The 24,439-nt window shown below is 47.4% G+C and overlaps 1 protein-coding gene across 3 annotated transcripts in view; it reads right to left on the reverse strand.

Annotated features, from left to right (window-relative positions):
* Positions 1-3,792: 3,792 nt before the first annotated feature.
* LOC119181126 (latrophilin Cirl) overlaps positions 3,793-24,439 on the reverse strand; it is a 251,259-nt gene continuing 230,612 nt past the window's right edge. For all 3 annotated transcript variants that reach the window (XM_037432309.2, XM_075874840.1, XM_075874841.1), the window contains one exon: positions 3,793-5,000. In XM_037432309.2, coding sequence (XP_037288206.2) covers positions 4,483-5,000 — 518 coding nt within the window. In that variant the 3' untranslated portion in view covers positions 3,793-4,482. The remainder of the gene's footprint in view (positions 5,001-24,439) is intronic.

Here is a 24,439-nt window from a genome sequence, read left to right on the forward strand (position 1 = left end):
GTTGCAAAGGCAGTTTTTTCTTTGTCCGCTTCGTGCATAGGTATTTGCCAATAACCAGACCGTAGATCGAGGCTGGAGAAAAATTCAGTGCCTTGCAAAGAGTCAGGTGCGTCGTCGACTCATGGGATCGGGTACACGTCTTTGCGCGTGATCTTATTAAGTGCTCGATAATCGATGCAGAATCGCACCGAACCATCCTTCTTTCGGACTAGCACTACAGGTGATGACCACGGGCTGGACAAAGACCGGATAACATCTCGTTTGAGCATATCAGCAATGTTGTTCTTGATTATTTTCCGCCCTGCGGATTACACTCGATATGGGCGGCGGCGTACAATTGTATTGCCTTCTGTTTCAATTCGATGTACGGTGACGGAAGTGCGACCCAAAAGCTTGGCATTGACATCAAATGAAGCACTGTGTTTTTGAAGGATACCCAAAAGTTCTTGCTTTTGCGCTGACGTGAGGTCGGGATTTATTGTGGCTGTTAAAGCAGCCGTTGTAGCATCGTCATCATTACTTGTAGAGAAAGATGGCGCATCTGCGTGAAGGGGCACCAAAGAAAGTGGTTCGGTATCTGTGAAGCAAACCACACTGGTGCCCTGGAGCAGTGCAACAGGCAAAGAAGTAGGGTTCACCGCCGCAACTAATGCTCTGCCATCATGAAAGCGCACCAGACTAGGAGCGATGATAAGCCCACCAGAGATGTAGCGTCCACACGGTGCCAGGAACACATCACCAGTACTGATCTTATCTGATGTCAGGGTCAGAATATGCTCATTACCTGGAGGAATAAAACAGTCATCAGCGGTGACGAAGCGCTGGTTATGAGCATCTTTATCGGACGAAAGCGCAATATCTGACATGCGAATGACCCTCTGACGGCAAGATATCACGGCTGAAGTTGAGGAGAGAAAGTCCCACCCTAAAATGAGCGCATTAGTACACGATGACAGAACGAAGAACTGTATATGGTGAAAGATGCCCTCAATAAAAACTCGTGCTGTGCAAACACCAGAAGGCTGAACGAAAACCGCATTAGCACAGCGAAGGGGACGGCCATCATACGGTGTCTTCACTTTGCGCAAACGGGAAAACAAGTCCACACTAATAACTGAGAGCGATGCACCAGTGTCCACTAAGGCTTCAGTCCATATACCCTCAACACACACTGAAAGAACATTTGAAGGGCGTTCCGGAGGAGTTCGATGCAGTCCGCCAAATGCAGCTTTCCCTCCTGAAGCTGCACTGTTTAGTTTTCCAAGCGATGATCAGACGCCGTGGTAGCCGGATGAAGTGGTGACGAGGAACGGTGCATAGGTGACGGGGAACGACGGCGTGAGGAGCGGAATGTACTGGCTGCATCAAAGTGCTGTGGAGATGGTGAGCGGCGTTGGTACAGTTGGTATGGGTGGCGATGTTGTGGAGCAGGGGCAAACTCAGCCCTCTCGTAGTCACTATAGCTCCGCTTTTCGTCTTGTTGACGTCGACGACAGAATCGTGAGATGTGGCCACGTATTCCGCAATAATAGCAAATCGGTCGAGATGGACGCCAGGCATGGAAAGAAGGGGGCGGTGCCCTTGGGGCGAGGACATTTAGGGAGGGCTGCGTAGTTGACACGTACTGCATTGATTGCTGAGAAGGTGACGCTGCAAACACCTGAGCGTATGTCGGCTTTGGAGTGGTATGCGAGCTCGGGACTTGCTCACACGTCATGGATGTCAGTTCCTTCCTGACGATGTTGCGGAGGCTGCCTGCAGAAGGTGTTATGCGGAGCTCACAAGATGACGAGGTGACCGGGAGTTGCAGCTCCTCGCGAATCATAGACTGTATCAACGCACGGAGCTCATTGTCATGCGTTGGCCTGAGATCTCCTGTGTCAGGTTGTAAATGTATAAGTTGAAGGTCGTCGAGTCGCTGACACGTACTGATGATATCCGCGACCGTGGTGGGGTTCCTTGCCGCCAGAGCGTTAAATGCGACGCCGCCTATGCCCTTCAGCAAATGGCAAACGCGGTCATGCTCCGCCATCGAGCTGTCCACGTGACGGCATAGGGCGAGGACATCTTCAATATACGATGTATAGGACTCGCCGGAGTGCTGGACACGTTCAGCAAGCTTCCGTTTGGCGATGTCTGCACGTACAGAAGGGTTGGCAAATATCTGACGGAGCTGCTGCTTAAAGGTGGGCCAGTCTGGGAAATCCAGCTGATGGTTGAGAAACCATGTCTTAGCGACCCCCGTCAGATAGAACGGCACGCGGGACAGCTTCACAGAATCATGCCAATAGTTAAGCGCACTCACACGGTCGTACTACACCAACGTCTTCAACGTCTTCACCGCGAAGGCCAGCGAACATCGGGGGATCTTTTTGAGGGGCGGTGACAGTCCATGAAGGCATGCCCAGGGGTGGATGGAGCCGTGTTGTTGTTGTGCTCGTCTTGCAACATGACCGTGGGCTAACTGCGCAAACGGCGACCCGACCGGAGCTCCAAGGATGGTTGGTAGTCGAAGATAACAAAAAAGCGCTGCAGGGAGAGGACCAGAGGACCGGAAAGCACTTTCCACCACTTGTAAGGCATCATATTTGCTGCAAGACACTTCTTTTACTAGCCGAGCCTCTGCCCCACAACACAGGTCAGACTGATGATGATGAGTATGTACATATGACAAGATGACGTGCATGAATAATGCTCACAATATTTATTATTACACATGCCGAATGCTAATATGCAGCTAGTATACAAGCTGTATTGTAGAATCATTGGCGTAAATAATGGGGAGGAGGAAGGGTCAAGGGAATCGGGACTTTTCTTGTGTTCAGGCTGGGAAAAACAGCCCCTGCAAGTGTCACCCTTGAGATTTGGCTTTGAGTTACAGTTAAGCATAGCACAATCATCTTTTTCAAAGGCTTTTTATCTTTTACTGCGTACCTGTGTTAAATGCCCCTTAGCTGTGTGAACAATGGAAATTGAAAAAAGGTGAAAAAAAAAAGAGACTGAATATATCAATGCAATTGTTTGAGCTCGGACCCCATGCTCGTTTTTAAAAATTTTATTTGAAGGCATGATTTAATTCTTATATAAATAAAATACATCCCATATTGAAATATGAATTGGATACCATGGCCTGATATGTGTCACCCCTTGAGATTTTTTTTGAATTTATGCCACTGAGTAGCATAGGTTGATGGTGTATACAGCTTGCTTTTGGTTTTGCTTAGGCTCACTGGATGGTCTCATGGCTCAACATAATTCTAAAAAGAATTAAGTTGAACACCATTTTAGAGCAGGTTTGAAGCAGTTACTAGCAAATATTCCACTTTGGAGCAGCATGGGGTCGCATTTCTCTTTTGGAGCAGTTTCAACCAATTGGAGCAGCACTTCACCGATTCATTAAATCAGGGTTCAGCTGTATTTTTGACTTATTGTGAGTCAAATGACTGGCAGTGTAGACGTGGCCTGCCCTTTGCCACCACTCAGGGCAGCTATACATTTGACCCACGTGAGCAATAGACAAAGCCATTGCGTACCTACTATGAAGGCAGTTTATGCAACTTGCATATAGCATTTCAGATTAGTTTTTAGAAAACAATGTTTTTGTTTTGCGTTTTCAATTTTTAAAGAAATTTTACACAGTCCGAGCATTCATTTACAAGTGCTACAAACACTCTACATAATGATATCAAAATATTTGTAGCCTGAAATTTAAATGTTGCATCATGCATTGAATGTTGACGTGCAGTTGTGAATAAGTGAAGATAAGATTTGTTGTGTACACAAACAAAGACATCATCGATCATAAATTTTTAATTAGTAGCACAATAAATTACCACCTTAAGTTAAGAATGATAAAGAACAGCACAAGACTGAGTTCTGACCATCAACACGCATGGAAAGGCTTTGATAAGCACATTTAATACAACCATCACAGTGTCGTTCATTTTTTTAATGTTGCAATAAGACGACTAGGGCATTTTCCAAACAACATCGAATGATGGGCAACACTGAGACATAAATTGCAAGAACTCTGGACAATCTGCTGTTCTGATAGCAAAAGAAGGACGGCGGTGACTGATGAGACATTGCACGCACACACACACTTCTCGAGAGAATTAGTGGCATTTGCCTGGCACGTAGTGAGCAAGACACCTCGAGAGGTCTCTCTGAATGTCTCGCAAGGTATGGAGAGTGAGAAGAGAACCTAGGAACTGTCGCTGATGAAAGTGTCTCACAATATTGAAGAATTAGCAAACTGGAAGGAGGGCAGCACTGACAGCTGCTGAGCATTGCTTTGTAACCACAGAACACCTTCGGTGAAACACGTGCCGTATTCTGGAGAAACACACAGGCACAACGCAGGCACATACCATCACTGACTCGCGTAGTAAACAGCGTACATGTGAAAAATAATGTGTTCAGCTATGTACATGCTATCACGCACAAGCACTGGGGCACGCTACTCCGATATTGCCGAAGGCGTCAGCAGTCTGTGCTGAGATGTGCCGACGGCTGGCAGGGGTGCTTTGTCACGGTCGGCCGGCCGTCGACAAGCTGAAGCCTGCATTTGACACGGTTGCCTTCAAAGACCGCCATTACGAGCGCCGGATCGGCAGAGGCGAGCTCCGTGGCGGGCTCGGTCCGCTCATGGAAGGCATGCCGGATGAGCGGCCTTCGGTCGCAGCCAAGCATGCTGGAAGAGCCGGACTGGCTGACGTCCGAGCGGCTCCGCGAGTGGTGCTCTTCTTCGGGGTGGCCCTCAAAGCCCCGTGCCGAAAGAGACTCGTCTGGGTCGATGGTCTCGTAAATGTGGTCCAGGTACACGTCTGGGTTGCGGTAGTGGCCATACGGCGGTGGATGCGGCTCGTTGCCGTCGCAGTCGTCCGCCATGAAGCCCAACTCGCCGTCGCAGCCACTCGGCCGCGGAAGAACCAGGATGGCGCCACGTGCTCGTGGAGTGGTGCGCGTGTCCAGAGGTATTCTTGTAGATGGATGACCTCCTTCGACGATGGCAGGGTGAACAGGCACAAGTGTGAAAGAATGTCAGAACATCGAGTTTCTAAATGTGTTCGCAGCATGCAATATATAACCCACACTCAAAACAATATGGAAATGCATTCGAGAAAAAGAGCTAGCATTAACACCACAATATACGAAGGATAGGTGACACATCGGATCAGAGGAACATTGGGGCAGCTGCGTCAAAAAGTTGTTCACAGTTGCCCTCCCTTTACGAGACCGCACTTGGTGCATAGCGGCTGGTATAACAAGTGTAATACTGCTGGGTGCCACATCACAATGTCCGTGATGCCCCATTTCATGCAGAAAGATCTTTATTAGTGTTTTGTGAAACTATGACGCCGATATTGGTATGAACTGTACGTGTACGCTTAGTTATTGGCGGCCTCTGTCCGCATAGCGCCATCTGCGAGATACGTGAATCCAAACAAAGTCTCCCCACATTTTTTCATCACGTTGTGTCACCTCTCAACTTTAACTTCAACTTTATGATTTCTTCTACAGACTAGAAATGTCCTTCTTCCTACACTGTGGTTAACACCGAAGGAAGCCTTCTTTTCAGTGTGAGTGGTATGCTGAAGCAGTGGCCAGGGCAGCAAGTACTTGGGAGGGGGTCGAGTGAAGTGCTCACCTACTGCTGTGAGGGCACTTGACTTTTAGCTATTATGTTACTCTCATTACACCATACGGTGAAGTAGTGTACTTCGGAGACTAAAAGAAAATTACACTGGCTACACTCGCAACAAAAATTTTTTTAGAAAAAAACATTTCATATATATGCACCAATGCACCCCTGGGTGACTAAGAAATCAATTAATGATGAAAGTATACTTATCAAACAACACATTTTTTTCACACTCAAGTGATATGACGATCTAGGCATGTGTGTTTTTATTCAAAGACACTGTACATACTGATGATATCAAAGCGGAGATATGTGCAGCTTATACTACACTTAAAGAACAATGCACATTTGACTAATTCTGTTTGAAATGTACGTAAGTTTCCATTAGAACATCCAGCAACTGTATTTTGTTTTATAAGCTGCACATGCCTTGTTTTGATTGCATGAGTGTGCGCGGAAGTTTGTTTTTGGATAGGCATACATAAGGTACATTGATTGTTAGTTCATATTTTAAACATGCCTATAGATCGACATGCGATTTCAATGCGCAAAAAATTCGTTATTTGATCTGTATGCTTTGATTGTTAATTCATTTCAGTGTCACTTGTGGGTGCAAATATACGAAGCATCTTTCTGAATAAAGTTCAATCGCAAGTGTAGCCAGTGTCGTATACTTCTTGTCTCTTTTAATAGAAGTACTTCACCGCACAGTGTAACGATCAATCACTAACTAGCCCAGCCCTAAACCTTATTGAACTTCATTATTGTGTTACTGATAATAAAGGCTATGAAAAGTTGTATGCCACTGTAAGGTTATACTGCAGTTATTCGCAGCACTAAGCATATGTTTGTACATGGTGTTGTACAGCCCAGTGCTAGCTGAATGCATGATTGTTCTATTTCATTCACCTTGTGTGTGCTTTTTGTCCTTTTTGCGCAATAAGTTGTTGTTAGCTAGATCTAACAAAATGGCTGATAAAATAGCAGTCAATCACTGAGGACCATGGCTGAAAATCTAACAACCGTCACTGAACGTACGTAGCTCTAACGAATGCACTAATATTTTGGCATTCTCGCTCAACCATGCATGAGAATGCTTTTGTTCTCATTCTCTTTTGCAACATAATTTTTCTTCTGCTTGTACAATTAAAGGCACACCAACACAAGCACATGGTTTTGCTGTTTTTTGGCTTGTGCTGGTGCTATCATCCCCTCTAAAGTCGTTTGTGCCTCATGGCACACACTGCGGATAAGCCACACTTAGGGTTAGGTAGCGCAGGGTTCACCATCATTTGGATAACGCCAGCAGTGACTCCTGGCTGGGCTGCGGCACATGAGACATAAGAGGCTCTTTTTTCGTGCGTGGCGGGTGGGGCGAGTGGTTGTCTCCGGTGCGAGTCCACAAGAACGGAACCGCGGTTCGTCTCCTGTGGGCCCTTGTGGTGAGTTGAGTGTTGGCGGCGCTGCCTTCATGTTACCTTGTGTTTTGTTATGCTGACTGAGTGCAATGGAATGCTGTATAAGGCTGTGTTTAGCGTGTTGATCACTTGTAATGTATTTGATCTGGCTGATAATATTGTCATTGTAAATGTAGTTCAATTAGTTTGCTGTTTGGTTTAGTCTGACCGCATCGGCTGTGTTCATTTGTTCCGAGAGCGGCATTCTCCTTTCTAGACCCCACAAGCTACAGTCATAACATGACACATTGCTTGTGGGACAGATAGTTCTTCACAGTCTGTTTATTACTGACCAGTCTCAACTTCGGTTTGGAAAAGCTTCGAAAATGAAAAGCCTCCAGGTGCAATGAATGCCACTCGGCGTGTGCTAGGTGGTAAAAAAACTTGGCATGTGAGCACACACACAGCATTGCCTGCATCATCTGCTTGGCTTCTTTTGCCTGCTGCACATGCAGCATGATGCTGTTACTGCCATTGTCATTAGTAGAGACTGGATTATAGGCAAATGCCTATTTGTTCCATGCATTCCTATTATGCCACTTTGAAATATAAGCAAAGCCTTTATTGTGTTTTTGTAGTTTCTAAACCCAGACAACACTCGATGTCCTGAGGTCGTCCTCATATGGTACAATCGTCCTCGCACAGTTATCATTGACCTTAGTACTTACTGAGGACGACACAAGCTGGTTTGCCCCGGAAACGTCTTTTCGAGTGCTTTCTTAGGACAACGATTGGTCCGGAAAAGGTCCTGTTAAGGATATTTTGGGGATGACAAAAGCATTGCACTGAGCACTTGGATATGATTCCTGAAGACTTTTGCACACCAAGTAGATGCATTTCATACGTGAAAACTTACTCCACAAGTTTGTTTCTTACAGTCATAAAGTTATTGCATATTTTCGCCTCGTTTTTTTTTGCAGAAAATTTTCAAATTATGCGTCGCATTTAATGAGACGCACGTAATCAATTGACTTAGGTATCGAACCTGGTATTGTGAAATGTCCATTTGAAACGGTGTGTTCTTAAATGTCACAGCCCTAAATTAGTCATTATACGTCGCTGTAGCGCGTAGTAACAAACTAGCAGCTGGCAACCATTGACTATGCGGCACCATTCTAGATAGTCAAGTAGCCAAGCCATTCCAAGCCAACTGACTGTCAAAATGGCAGCGGCGGTCTTGTCAGGAAAAGTGCAGTGAACTAGTGAAGGTTCATGTCCTTTGTTGTTTGTGTGCATGGTTAAAAGTGAGATATGTGTGAGAGTGTAAGTCGTAGGTGATGACGGTAGGTAAATTACAGTGTAGATGGGTGCACTGGGCTGCTCAACATTCAGACTGATCATGGATGCATTGTCACCAGCCTACCGTGGCGAGGTGTGGTTCGAAGCAGCCTGGAAGAACAGCCAAACGCGATCAATTGGGCTTCGAAGCAGCCTGGTCCCAACGTAAAAGGATCGACTTCTGCATCTGACACCTGGCCCAAACTCGGGCAAGTCAAGTCAACGCCCGTGTCGAGTGTACTGATAGGCTGTCATGCAGAGCCTCTAGCACTAGTGAGTGCATTGGGCGTGATACACGTGGCGATGAGGACACTGTGTCAAATTTTCAAAGAATATTATAAACGTAGTCGATTGAGCTGTGTTGACTGCCTTGATACTGCTTTTCTTTTTTCAGACTATACGCGGACTCGAATGCCTGACAAAGCTGTCTATTGTGAATAATTACTGTTAAATAAATAAATTTCAGTCAACAAGCTTTCTTTGTTTTACTCTAATAGTCCAGCACTATCACCTCTCTGTTGATCGATACAGTATATATACTCGAGACCTCGCAGGTGCTTTTCTTTTGACGTATGAAAATGTCATGAAAAGAAGTGAATCCTAAGTAGTATCACTGCCCACAGTACCGAACCGGCCACGCTATCGTTGTTCTGAAAAGATACTGAAAAACTGAAAAAGTCCTGAATTGTTGTTTTGAGGATGTGCTGAGGTTGTTATGTGTATGGACAAGGGGACGGGATTAGTGCCTTTCTAGTACCATAAGAGGACATTCTGAGGGCGTCATATTGTCCTCACGGAGGCATACTGAGGATGTCCTGAGGTTGTGTTTGTGTTGTCTGGAAAGATGCCTATTTTTGACAAGATGGATAACTGGGTTAGTCGGTGAAAATTTATCGTGGTTTACAGTGATAAACACCCGGACAGAAACTAAAAAATTATTTTTGACCTCTGTGCCTCAATTCCAATAAGCGCCTATAGATGCATATTTTCAAAATCGGTGCCTGTATGAACATTATTTAGCCTCAAATTTTGCTCTCAAGGGCAGTTGGAGACAAGTGTTACCTAGCAAAATGAGCCTTCAAGACTTTATGTGGTGCAACCTATACTCCATCTTAGAAGTTCCTTTCAGCACTGAGAAGGCTAAAAGGCCCCTTAGTCAATAGGAAGGCTGATTAGCCTCTACACGTGTATTCGTCCGCGTCGTGTCGTCTGCTAAGCATTTCCTGGGCATCTGCTAGCACATATAGAAAACGGGAGGAGCTTTTGTGGGGCAGCAGGACGATGAAGAACGAATGCGAAACCATGAAGTGTCATCAGGGGAAAGCAGAGTGGAGAGGAAAAAAAAACAAAAAAACTTGGACGCCCAAGTGGTTCTGTTTTTGTTTGTCATTTACTTATTGAAGGGTGTTTCACCAGGTCACATGAGAACCTTTAGTTTGACACTGGAAGTTGTCCCAATGAAAACCTTTATACCACAAGAACTCTATAATTAGTTTATTAGGAGCCGCAAAAGCATGATGCGAGGAGGTGGCTTGAAACCTTTGCCACTCACCCGGTGCAGACTTCGCAAGCTTCTGCCCTGTTCGATATTGGAGAAACTCGGAGCCGGAAGATCGTATGACACAAATGCATCAAGACGTCATGCGCGCACGCAAGGTTACATTCCCATGACATGCCCATGTCAAGTCGTGCACGCAAGTAGTGTTGTGTTGTTTCAGTGCTCTCAACTGTACTGCCTGTTTCTGTGGGATGGATGCCTCTACGCGCGCACTTTTTTAGAGGCTGGCATGGATCATATATATTTACCATAATACACAGCATCACACTACTAAAACTACTCCAAGGGAAAATGCATTAAAAACACGCTAAGTATTCTCAGGGCTGGCACCGGCACAATGCGAGAACAGTGAACAAAATTGCAAACGAAATGACGGCAGCTTTGTCAAACATCTTGCTTGACACAAAGTTAAAAAAAATAATGCACACAGATTCCATTTGTATGTTTTAATATTTCCCTCAGCCTTCATACTTCTACTCGAGCAACAGATTGCACAGATGACATTGCCTCGAATAACTCTAGCAGGGTCACGTACTACATTGACGTACGCAGGACTATTCTTTGTTGTATGAATAACCTCCACCATGTTGGGGTTCACGCCTGTAAGATGATGGGCAAGCAGTGTACAGTCTCACATTTCACCTCTTTCCACGGTGCAAAGCATAACAAATCTTGGCAGACGAGATCGTGAGTGTCTAGTGCAGGCATTTCTCTTCCCTGCTCCAAATGCTCAAATCTGGTAAGGGAGCCTTTAAGGTGTTCAGAGGAGAAATTGACCCTGTGCGATTAGACCCGGTTAATAAGAGGCTTAATGGGAGACACAGGTCTTAGAAGGCTGAAAATCGCGGAAAAATAGACTTTTAGAAGCTGACATATTTGGAATCTGTACCTATTTTTGCACTTATCTCAGAAGTTTCTAGCTTCTCGCATCATTATTTCTGGTGCAAAATCAATTTATAACACCCCTGTGAGATTGGTCTGAGCGCAAATAAATGCTAAAATCGCACTTTTTCCACGCCAAACCGTTGCCGTTACACATGAGCCATCATGGTCATCTTGGTCTCGTTTACAAAGGTCGTTCTTCATGTTCGATTTCCCGCCACTCCTGGCTCCCCTTGCTCATTGGTTTTCCAGCAAAAACGCGTCATCAAGAAGTCTCATTGTGCGATTCTATTGGCTGCTTAGGGCAAGTGACAAAACCTAGGCATCGGATAGGCCAAGTGGCATTTCCGGCGTCTGCTTCTTCATCGTGACGAGCATGGACATGCGCCATTTTGTCATGGTGCTGTCGACTGCGTGCTGCAGTAAAGAAGTTCCGCGCCACACTAATTTGTGAAGTGGGTGTGGCGATCGTTCGTTTGCTGTGAACTTCAGAAAGAGTTTCGCTATAGACGTCCGACTCTGGAGTTTTCCGGACACGCAGCACCACTTGTCGACGCAGTTTTGAGTAGTGCGAAGCCCGACTCTCTTGCACAGTTTGTTGCGCAACCTTGTGCAACTACAGTGCACGAAACAATGATTGAGCTAAATATTAGATGTATCTGAGCATTGAACACTCAGAAAAAGAGCTACGAATTTCTCTACGCTAGTTGGATGGGTTGCCAAACCGCAGTGAAGTGCTTGCTGGTTCACTCGCCTATACGATGGTGAAAACAAGAGCAGACGCAACAGCTCTGCACTCTACAAAAAAAGACTCTGGTCGATGCTACTGTTGCATGTTGGAATAGCCACGAACGTAGATGACTTCAGTTTTACTGATTTCTGCAGCTTTGGCAAAGCAGAATGACGAGAGCGCTAAGTACAGGCTGTTGCGAACATGTTCACGTCGTGTTGGGTAAGTGAATACTCTCATTGTTCACATCCATTCGCTTGAGTAAGTGTGATAATGTAGGTCTCCTATTATTGTTTTGAGTAGCCTTGACAAAGAATCGTAGTAACTTTGACTATAAAGCTTAACAGACAGGTGATGCCCGACCACGATAAACATTGCACACGCTGCGACCACCGATAATCTAAAGTTGTCGCCACCACACAGCATTACGCACACTAGGGCTTTGAAGGCTCTAAACGCTGGTGAAATGCGAACAGTCTGTCATACAGGTAACTTGCAAAATAATCGCGACGACAAACAGTCTTCTTTTTTTCTTTTTTTTTTGTCGTTGGTCCCTGGGATTATTGGAGCTATCCGGAGGCATCGGTTCTGCCTTTCGTTGTACACTGAGAAAGTGGACACGGATGTATCCCCATTTGCAGTATATAGAAACGGAAGACAACTGTCAACAGCTGCATTTGAGCATGCGTAATGAAACATCTAAATGCACAGCAAGCGTGAAATTGATAGAGATTGCAACTGCAAATTGAAAATCACCACAGCCGTTCATGCCGGATAAAGCGAGCTTCGTACCACTGATCGCATAGATTTTTTGTGTATGCACTTCACCGTTTTAGAATTATGTGTATGCCCAAGTTTAGTGCTTGCCTTGAACTCAATGTCATGCAATGCCCGCTTGCACTTGAATTGCCAGGTTCAGCGTGCCAAAATAAATTAAACATATTTTGCATTCTGCCTGCATTTTGTTTTGATGTGCTTCCTATTTCTATGAAGCGAGCTTGGATTAAAGGAAGAAGCTTGCCAGGTCCTTGATTTTCAGGAAACCGTGTCTCAAGACCAACAAAAGAGGATGGCCTATGCACACTCGCTTGCCGACGCCTCTCTGTACACTATATACCCAATTATGGTCGGCACGACGATGGGTGCGCTGATGGTGGCCCTTTTCGCAACGCTGTCTGGGCCAAGTCTGACATCTATGGCTCAGGACAGCGAAGATAACGAACTCGCGGTGGTCCCCGAGTCACCGGTGTAGGCCTAACTCACGTATACGATCTGTTTGGCTGTCAACAACGTCGCTGAAACCGGCCGTGTTTGGAGCCTCGACACGACTGCAAGTAAAAAATCAGAAGTGAAGCTACGAGAGATAGCAATCTTTGCAGCGACGGAACAGAAGCGCAGTCTTATCGCCAAACGCGCTGATGCCACGGTTCCCCTCGTCTGACAAAACGACCTCGTTTGTGTGCGAACTGCAGTACTCGTGTCCTTTTTGTCTCTTTGTCGTCGTTCTCTTCTGGCGCTGTAACTATCGTCATGTCATACCAACTAGCCCAAACTGCCACACTTCTGAGTCGTCAAAGTAGAGTTCACTGCGCGTCAACAAAAAACAGAAAATCAATCTGTTCACGGTGAACGTGCTTGCCGCCCGCGCAATGGAGGCTACTGGCAGCAGGTAGAGTGCTTGTAACGACGCATTCGCAACGATGAACATATTGTCATGGTACAACGCGAATAAAACACAGGTACACCTTGAGGCAACGAAAGCAGCGTGTTCTCAACAGCTGAGCCACAAGATCGTCTTCTTCAGTCTCGAGTGAAGCTAGAGGCCCACTACCTCGTGTCCACTAAATCCCCCATCATCGTTTTCGCCCACATGTAGACATGTGTCATTTGCCTCCCTCTTAAAGAGCATCGCCCCTGCGAAGTCTGTAATGAAGTTTTTTTTTTTTTTTCTCAAGAAAAGTTTCACGCAATCACTCACTGACGTAAGGCTTCATGCAGACTACGTGAACGAGTTCAGGATGGTGCTGGCGACGCCTTGTACTATACGAACTGTAGGGAACAACTTCGTAAGTGACAACACTCAGTCGTCGCAGCACTAGGTACGGTCCAAGGTATCTTCTTAAGAGCTTTTCGGAAAGTCCTCGTTGCCATACAGGCGTCCAAACCCATACTTTGTCGCCAGTTTGGTAGACGACTGTTCTGCGGTGAGCATTGTAGTGGCCTGCATCGTACTCTTGCTGCTGGCTGATCCGTAAACGTGCAAGTTGCCTAGCTTCTTCCACGCGTTCGGTAAACTTGTCGGCGTCCGGGACAATGTCGTCGCCTTCGTGCGGTAACATTGCATCTAACATGGTTCTACTTCCCGTCCATGAACAAGGCTGAAGTGTCATGCGGGTCGTTTCTTGCTTGGCCGTGTTGTATGCAAACGTTATGTAAGTCAAGATTTCATCCCAATTTTTGTGTTCAATGTCTATGTACATCGAAAGCATGTCTTCAATCGATTTTTTTAGACGCTCTGTCAGCTCGTTCGTTTGCGGGTGGTAGGCGGTGGTCTTACGATGCGTTGTTCCACTCAGCATCAAGACATGGTCCAAAAGAGCTGCCGTAAATGCGGTTCCTCTGTCTGTGATTACGACGGTTGGTGCACCATGCCTCAGTACAATATTCTCGAAGAAAAATCTTGCCACCTCCGCTGCTGTACCTCTCTGGATAGCCTTTGTCTCGGCATAATGGGTCAGATAATCCATCACGACGGTAACCCATCGGTTGCCTGCAGTAGAAGTAGGGAGTGGGCCCAAAATGTCCATGCCGATCTGGTGGAATGGAGTCATTGGGACCTGTACGGGTTGCAGGAGGCCAGCTGGTTAAGTTGATGGTGACTTGTGTCGCTAGCAGTCGAGACAGGTACGAACGTGGTTCTTCACGGCTGTGGTTAGTCTTGGTCAGTGATACCTTTGCTGCACCATGTCCAACATTCTCGTGTAACCCAAGTCTCCAGAGGTAACCTGGTTGTGGCATGCTTTCAGTACTTCGGTGCAAAAGGCTGCTGGGATGACGAGATAGGCAGATCCCGTCAACAAAAAATTTCTTTTGTAGAGTACTCTGCCCTGTAAACAAAACGATGACAACACTCTTGCGAAAACTCTTGGCGCCTTCCGAGATCTGCCATCCAAGTAGGTAATTAAGCCAAGCAACTCAGCGTCGTCACGTTGTTGCTGCGCAATGGTGGTCGTGTCGAGGACACCGAGAAATGATGTTTCCTCCTCCTCGGGTAGGGCTGCTGACTCAATGGGTGAACAGGACAAACAGTCGGCGTCCATATGTCACTTTCCTGACTTATGTACGACTGCCATATCGAATTCCTGCAGCCCGAGACTCCAACGCACTAATTGGACGGTAGGGTCTTTAAGATTTGTTAACCAACACAGTGAGTGGTGGTCGCTAATTACTTTGAAGGGGCAGCCATATAAATACGGACGAAATTTTGTAACCGCCCATACCACGGCGACACATTCCTTCTCAGTCGTGGAGTAATTAGCCTCAGCGCGTGTTAACGTTCTGCTTGCATAAGCGATTACCCTTTCTGTGCCCTCTTGCTGCTGCACAAGCACAACTCCCAGACCAACATTGCTAGCATCAGTGTGAAGCATCGTGGGGCTCTCTCGTAGAAGTGGGCAAGGACTGGAGGTTTGTAGTCACTGGCAAAGATCGTTAAAAGCAGCTTCCTCTTCGTTATTCCACTCAAAGATGACGTCTTCTCTCGTGTGGCGAGTTAACGGTGATGCTATGCGTGCGAAGTCTGCGATGCGATAAACCGTCGATAATATGCACAGAGGCCGAGAAAGCGTCATGCAGCCTTTTTATCGGTCGGCATAGGGAACTGTTCTACAGCTGCGATTTTTTAAGGATCGGGACGAACACCTGTATAACTGACGACATGACCGAGAAATCGCAGCTCTTCCTAGCAAAAGTGGCACTTCTCAGGCTTCAACGTCAGGCCCGCAGATTGTATGACTCGTAAGACCACCTCAAGTGTTTCAAGGTGCTCGTGAAACGTTGCGGAGAACACTATGACGTCGTCCAGATATACTAAGCATGTTTTCCACTTCAACCCAGAAAGCACGGTATCCATGAGTCTTTGAAAGGTAGCAAGCGCTGAGCACAAACCGAATGGCAAGACCTTAAATTCTTATAACCCATCTGGTGTTACAAAAGCGGTCTTCTTGCGGTCTCTCGGGTCCACCTCGATTTGCCAATATCCACTCCGCAAGTGCATTGAAGAGAAGTATCGAGCATGTTGAAGTCCGTCGAGAGAGTCGTCTATACGCGGTAGTGGATATACGTCTTTCTTGGTCACCTGATTTAGCTTCCAGTAATCCACACAGAAGCGCAGGCTGCCGTCCTTTTTCTTGACGAGGACTACAGGCGACGCTCAGGGGCTCTGTGAAGGCTGAATGACGTCATCTTCAAGCATTCTGTCTACCTGCTGTAGTATCCCTTCACGTTCTTTTGGAGCCACGTGATAAAGGTTCTGGTGAATAGGTCTCGCCGTTTCGTCGGTAATCATTCGATGCCTGGTTAGAGGCGTGCGGCCAACTCTTGATGTTGTCGAAAAGCAGTCTTGAAATTTGGCCAGTAGCTAAAGGAGTCTGCGTCGGTCGTCTTTCAGCAAAGTAATGCTAACGTCCAGAACAGGCATTGAATCAAGATTTAGCGATTCATCGACTACCGCCAAGCAGCCTTCAGCACCTACGACATCGTCGAAGTAATCGACAGCCGTGCCTTTAGGAAGGTGCCGGGGCTCAGCACTAAAATTAATCAGCAGCAAGTCCGTGCGTCCAGCAGCAAATCTGACGATACCTCGTGCGACGGAAATACCGTGGGTGAAGAGCAGTGAGCTTATTTGGTCTGCAACTCCTTCGGCATCAAACTGAGCAGCAGCGGCCCCAGAAACAAGCGTGCATTACCTAGAAGGGAGAACTACGTCATCACCAGTAATACGCAGTTGGTTTGGTCGCGCCTCCGGAGAATTGGGTAAGCCCAAACTGTTGCAAGACGTAATCAAGCTCTCTGGTATGTTGATGATGGCACAGAATTCCCGTAAAAAATCCATGCCAAGCATTACATCTCTGCAGCATGCGGCGATAACGACGAATGACGCAGTGAAAGGAGAACCTCTGATGTCAATTTTTGCGGTACATCTTCCAGAGGGCATCAGTAACTGGCCACCTGCCGTTCTTATGTGAGGGCCCATCCATGGCGTCTTCACTTTTCTGAGGCTGTTGGCGAGGTCCTGACTGATAGTAGAGAAGTCGGCACCAGTGTCGACTAAAGCTGTCACTTTCTGGCTGTCAAGAAGAACACTAAGGTCAGCAGTCACAATTTCATCGTTTTCACGGCTTATCGGCTGTACGATGTCAAGCTGTGGGGGGTTCTTGTCGTCATCTTTATGACCTGCAACCTTGCCCTCAGAGGTCGCCGCCCTCAGTTTTGCCGTCGCGGGCTAGGTGACCTTCTTGTGTTAAGGTCCACGTAGGTGCGGTGGTGCGACAAAGGCGAACGCGCAGGGGACGGAGAGCGGGACCGACGTCTCAGACTAGGAGGGTGAGTAGGCATTGCCTCCTCTCCAGTGGTACAGCCGTCCTCAAAGTGAGAACGGGCTCCATAGAAAGAGGTGTCGTCATGGCAGGAGTGAATTCATTGTTGGAACGTCGACCGTCAAACCAAGGTCGATGAGGACGGAATGAATCACTTCGATGGCAACAATGACGGGCAATATGGCCTGCATCTCCGCAGTGAAAGCATAGTGGACGTCTGTCCACTGTGAGCCATGCATCCGTTTTCCGGGTCGGTGGTTGTCTGAGCATCTCCTCTGGTGTCGTTGCCCATGAGGTGGCTGTGGACGGCTTGTTGTATGGCTGTAGCATGGGTGGATGATGCAGTGTCTGCTCTTGCCTCGGAGACCAAGGGGCCATGGGCACCTGGTAGTACAGCGTCAACATAGCGGGTCGTGGACGTCGGAGAGCGGCAGCGTAGCTCATAAGACGCTGCTAAGTGTCAGGACCAGCCGTAGACAACACTTGGTGGCTTTCGTCGCGTACGACTTTAGCGATCGACACGATGGGATCTTCAGCAACTGGAGTCCGTAACCTCTGCAGTTCTTCGTGAGCTATCTCCCTAATCAAGTCTCGTAAGGAGCTCCGATTCTCAGACGTGATGGTGTTAGCATTGATTGGGAGATTGCTGGACATGCGGTCATATTGCCTGCAGCGTTGATGAAGGGCCCGCTCAATAGCCGTAGCTTCCTTAATGAAGTCAACCACGGTACTTGGAGGGTTGCGCAGTAGCCCGGCGAAAAGCTGTTCCTTGACACCACGCATGTGGTAACTCAGCTTTTTATCTTCCGTCATGTGCGGTTTAGCTCGATGAAAGAGACGAGTCATGTCCTCGGCAAACATTGCAACGGTTTCGTTGGGTTTTTTAACCCGTAGCTCCAATAACTGCTGCGCACGGTCCCTTCGATCGACATTGGCGAAGGTATCGACGAACTTCTGTCGAAAGTCGAGCCAAGCGGACAGATTGCCTTCTCTATTCTCATACCAAGTACGAGCACCGTCGTCAAGGTAGAAATAGACGCGAGAAAGCTTTTCCTGTTCCGACCACTGATTGACCTTGGCAACACGCTCGTAGTTGTCAAGCCAGTCGTGAACGTCTTCATGGGCACCGCCACTAGAGTGATCGGGAACGAGGGGTTGAAAGATGGTCACCTGAGATGGGTGCGTCTGAAAACTGCCTTGGGGCACCTGTTGCGGACTTGCGTTGGCCATTGGTTGAGGTGTGCGATGCTTAGCAGGTTCCGGCAAGTGAGTGAGCTCTGGGGCGAGGCCTCGCAACCGTCGACTGGAGCAATGTACCGGAGTTTCTACCGGTGACAATGATTCTAGACTCGATGAACGGCTCCCAGCAGGTGTGTCGAGCATCAGACAGGGTTGCGGCCCAGCACCTCCACCAGTGTCGCGGTACAACGCGAATAAAACACAGGTACACCTTGAGGCAACGAAAGCAGCGTGTTCTCAACAGCTGAGCCACAAGATCGTCTTCTTCCGCCTCGAGTGAAGCTAGAGGCCCACTACCTCATGTCCACTAAACCCTCATCATCGTTTTCACCCACATGTAGACACGCGTCAATATCGTGCCGTGGTCTCCACTAAAAAATGTGCCAATCTTACGTGAAAAAGAAACTAACACCTCGCTGCTCCTGGAGCCTTGAAATTGATGAACGAGTGTGCGAGTTCGGTCTGCAACATCTACAACTCAATCTAAACAAGCCGGCAAACATCGCTTCATCATAAAACGGATTGCGAATGACGCGCGCACATTCGTTGTACATCGGCGTCAGTACCTTCATCGAACTCATAAGCGGCCTAGTCGGCAGACGAGCACACGGCAACAACTTGCAGCAGAACTTGATAGAAACGACACGCTCATGCTAACAATCAGTCTGATTACATGCCCGGTGCATATTAACTGACTAAAAGTATGTGTGCCATCATATTTTTCACTCGAAATGGCAAAATAAAAGTTCTAACAGTTTTTTCTCATTTTTTCAAAACACAGATTTCGACCACTTTCCTTGTTTGCTTTCTCTGCAAAAACAATCCTAGGACAGCTAGAGCTATAATTATTTTTGCACAATATAGTTAAATGTGCACAGAAAGCAACACAGAGAACTAATTTTCAATATACAGCTCCAGTTTTTAAAAAAGTTTTCATTAGAAATTTTTCTGTTATTGACAGAACTTTATTGTGCTGTAATTTGAGTACTCGTCCAATTTTCGATAAGCTTACAGTGTTGCACTCCTTAAGCTTTCTAGTATATATGTGTTAATAACTATGTAATATTATGTATCTAAATTTGCATTGCTTAAGCAAGAAATACAATGTAATTATAATAATCTAAGAAAATAATTAACCTGCATAAGATATACCTGGATAAGTCTGAACAACACTGTGTTGGTCTCACCTAATTTGGTGAAAAAATAACCGATGTTATCTTTAAGACCCATGTTCCCCCTTGAATACCCTTCAGGCTTATTAGCGGTCTGGCTCGTACGCTGCCCTTCTCAGCTATGCCAAAAAAACCCAGGGGCATGTTTACTCAACAGCGACACTTATATCATCATGCTGGACAATAAAAGGAGAGACCACGTTCTGCAAACTGTGCGAAAGAATTGCATGGCTATGCTAAACCAACGCCTCCTCTAGGAAGGTGCCTGCCACATGAGAAAAAAAAATAAAACAGCTGCCACACCCTTTCCCTTTTTCATTTTGAAAATGTTCTCGGTCGCTAGCGTCACCTGTGGCGGACGGTGCAACAATGCAACACTTTGCATAGCCTCCGAAATAGTGATGCACATTTGCAGGTCTCGAACAACTCTCGACTGACGCGCCCCTATGGCCCGCAGATGAAAAACGCTTAGCTGGTACCACCCGTCGCCGTGATAATAGTGTCGGTCGCGAGCGCCATTGCGCGGAGCTTGTTTAAAACTGAAGGCAGGTCAACTCCGCTGAAAGCGCAAGCCATTCCTCAGGCATCTTTCTAGAGGAGGCGTTGGCTAAACCATTGGCATCTTTGTACAAGTCCTGCATATTTGTAAAAATTTAATGTCCCTATAGTTATATGCAATTTTGGAGGCCTAAAGCTGCGTTTTGGTTGCCTATTTTTGTCGCCTGAAACCCAACTTTTCGAGTGCCTATAAATCCACCTTCTAGTCATTGGACAGTTTAGCGGGCTTAGCGAAATAATGGGCTTAGCAGAATAGCGGGATCGAAATGCACATGTGTAATACGCTAAATGACCTATAGCATTTACTGTATGCACGCTATTTTTCAGATTTAGCGTTACTGCGTTAATGCAGGGTACATAAAATATAGTGGTGATTTTGGACGCCCACTTGGAACCGAATTCAGTGCCAATGTGGATGGGCATTTGTAGTGTATAAGATAGTTTCACTCACCTCCAGGTAGCTTCGACGACTGAGGAGTATTAACTCCACAGTCGTCGTATAACTTAGCATAGTATAACTTAGCATAGTTTTTGAGATTAATTTCCATTTATAATGTCCCTGAGCCAAACTAGAAGATCGATGTAAACAAATCTGCAAGATAAATATTTTCGCTCTTGGTGCATGGGTCACAAACTACTTATCTTCACTGTTACTAAAGGAAGATAGTAATACTGCTGCATGAAGGATTACATGTGTCTCTCATAATCATATATGGTGGTTTTGGGACGTTAAACCCTACATATGATGAAGGAATACAGGTGAGCATACTCAGGCTTTTTCTTCTCAACGCATTCATCTTCCGCTGGGTGCCGCCACTGTCCCAGCTTTGGCATGTAATATCTCACATCACTTGCTGCCTGCTACGAACGTTCGTGACATGGTAACGCTATTACTGTTGCGTATGATTGCAGCCGCGTGACAACGAACAGGAGAACCGAAGAAAGAAGAAGTTAGGCTCGAGCTGTCGGAAGAAAGGGACGTTCTTGGTGTAGGGCTCGGGTCTTGAATACGCGACATCTTTCTGGAGCCGAAACCAGACGGTTAGGCCCTTCCAAGACTTCTACTTCCGATGGCGTCATTGGAGCGGCTGCGCAAGAACCGTGGCGTCGTCAGGGCTAGCGTCACACGAACTATCACGCTCCTCACCGATGAGCTGCAAGCCTCCGTTCCCTATGCCAGTCAGGTCGACTCCCACGTTGCCTATCTCACTCAGAAGAACGCCGAACTTGTCACCTTAAACAAAAAAATCTTCGATGCGACTGACGACAACAACTACGAGGAAGAGCTCGAAGTTGTAGAAGAGTATGACCGAAGGGTCTCTTACGCTGTTTTAGGAGCGCGTTTCTTCCTCCAAGAAGCCACAGACAAGGCGACAGTAACGAGTGCTGCGAGGTCGGTGGCTAAATCACCGAACGCCAACGCTGGTGTTCCCAGCACCGCAGCCCAACGCCAGGTCACTGACTCTTCTCGAGTAGCCGATGCGATTCCCAGTCAAGGAACGATGCCGTGTCATCGCACGGTGGCCCTGCCGAAACTACAGATCCCCACGTTTTCCGGCGCACTTTGCGATTGGCAGTTTTTCTGGGACCATTTCAGTGGCACGATTCACCTAAATGAAGACCTTTTAGAGATCGAGAAATTCAAGTACCTTCAGTCATATTTGAGCGGTGTAGCAAAGAGAGCAATTGAGGGCATCTGACTAACCGAGGACAATTACAACATCGCGATTAAGATCTTGATGGAGTGATTTGGTCGACGCGATTTCCTTGTCAACGAGCACGTTGACCACCTGCTCGCCTTAGCGCCGGTCAAGTCATCGGCAGATGTGGAGAAGCTTTGCCTGCTCTACGACAAAGTCAACTTCCGAACTTCTGCGTTGACCGGTTTGGGCGTCCCCACATGACCAGTACAACGTGGTCCTCAACCACATCCTGATGAAGTGCCTGCCAGTTGATCTCGCGATTCTCTACCGCCAGAAGGTGCAGGAAGCACTGCAGGAAACGTCCGGCATCGCAACACCTGAACAGAGAGCTCGCCAGACTGTCGAATTGCTTAATTTTCTGCGCATTCAGATTGAGGTTCGAGAGGAAGGCAGGCCAGAGCAAACGGCGACTGGTTTGTCGCGGTCACGGCCTGAAGAGGTTGAACCTCCGTCGGCACCAATCGGACATTTGCCTGCAACGTCCCTACTTGCTGCCGAATCTGTTACAGTTACGAAAAAGGTGTGCCCTTTACACAGCAATTGTCAGCACACGATCCCGGACTTCAATGTTCAACTCTCGGCTGAGGAAAAACGGGCTCGATTGCACACGGCTCGCTGCTGCTACCGTTGCGGCTTGCAAAACCACATGGCGCGTTTTTGCCGACGTGTACGCAGCGTCACCTATAGTAAGTGCAACCGGCGACACCTCACTATCCTGTGTGAATTGTTCACACAGGCAGCCCCAGCCCGTGCAAACGCGACGACAGTGAACCAAGACGTCCCGCGCATCGGCGGGCGAGGCACTAACATGACTTCAGTAACATCAGCCCCAAGTGTCCTTAGCCGAAGCAACGCCGTTCTTCTTGAAACAGGACGAGTCTGGATCAAGTGCGGGTCCCGAAGCTCCTCATAAGCAAGAGCCGAGTGGCACCACTTAAACATATTTCACTGCCACGTCTAGAGCTCTTGGCATGCGTTGTCGGCCCAAGGTTGTGCGCACACGTGAAGACAGTACCAGTGCTAAGCTCTGTTCCTGTACACTTCTGAACCGACTCACTCGTGACATTGCATTGAATTCGAAACACGCCTGCCAAAAGAAAAATGTTGGTACGTCATCGAGTTTCCGAGATTCATAGCCTAACATCACCGATCCAATGGCATCATTGTTCCGGAAAGGACAATCCCGCTGACTTGGTTACACGAGGGGTTTCATCACCTCATGTTCTTGCATCAACAATGTGGTGGCATGGTCCAACATGGCTTCATGATCCCGGAGAGCCAATGCCTACTGAGCGCACTGAATTGAAAGAAGAATTTGCAGTCTTCGAACAAAGTCCATAAGAAACGTCGGTGTGTGTCGTGGGCTTTGTTGCGAACACTATGTTATCTGTAAGCAAGTACAGCAACCTGAACAGACTGCTAAGAGTCACCGGATGGGTGTACCGCTTCGCCGCAGACGCATCAAGAAAACAGTGTTCTATGGCCGGAGAGTTAACAGCAGCAGAGCTTCGCAAGGCAGAACATAACTGGTTGCAAAGAGTCCAAGAAGAAATGTTCTCCGAAGAAGTGCAGGCACTCCGCACAGCGAAAAAACTACCGTCCACGAGACCAGTTCTTCAATTACATCCTTTCCTGGACGAAGCTGGTCTGCTTCGCGTTGCAGGCCATCTGCAGGAGCTAGTCCACTCTTTTCATGTCAAGCACCCAATATTGTTACCAGCAGGGCACACCTTGACCCATCTTGTGGTTTCAGCCGCGCATGAACGCTTCCTTCACAGCGGAGTAGAGGCCACGCTTTGCGAGCTTCGAGAGAAGTTTTGGGTTGTGAAGAGACGACAGACCGTTAAAAGTGTACTGAGGAGTTGTTTGCCTTGCAAACGCTACAAGCCTGTCGCTGATACATCTCCATTTGCCCCATTGCCACGAAACCGCATCACAGAAGAAAGTCCTTTCTTAGTCGTAGGGTTGGATTTCTGCAGACGTCTCTACAGGCGTGACACGGCTGCTACAAGCAAAAAGGCATACATACTCATGTTCTCCTGTGCTGTCACTTGAGCTATACATTTGGAATTGACGACCGAGATGAAAACGACAACTCTTTTCGCCTTCTGCCGTTTCATCTCACGGCGTAGAATCCCCGACACCGTATACTCGGATAACGTGCCGTCTTTTTACGGCTCAGCACGAGTTCTCAAGCCCATTCTGCCAGCTCTGCGAGAATATGCGGCCAACATCAAGATCAAATCGAAGTTCATCGCTGAGAGAGCTCCGTGGTGGGGCGGCTGGTGAGAGCACCTCATCAGATCGACAAAGAACGCATTGAAACGGTCCCTTGGGCGCAACAGTTTCGACGCCGAGGAACTCGCTACGGTGTTATGCGAAGTGGAAGCAGTCATAAACAGCCAACCTCTTACGTATTTTGATAGCAGCCCTGCTGAACTGCAATCGCTGACTCTGTCTCACTTCTTGGTCGGGAGACGCCTCATGTGCCTTCCGCAAGAAGACAGCAATACTCATGGTACATCATCAACGAGAGAGCACCTGCTATGTCGCGCGCGCTATCGTGAGTGTCTTACACCGGAGCTATGGAGCCGATGGAAGCGGTGCTACCTTCTACTTCG

This window comes from Rhipicephalus microplus, chromosome 10 (assembly GCF_043290135.1).
Source record: "Rhipicephalus microplus isolate Deutch F79 chromosome 10, USDA_Rmic, whole genome shotgun sequence".
NCBI lineage: Eukaryota > Metazoa > Arthropoda > Arachnida > Ixodida > Ixodidae > Rhipicephalus > Rhipicephalus microplus.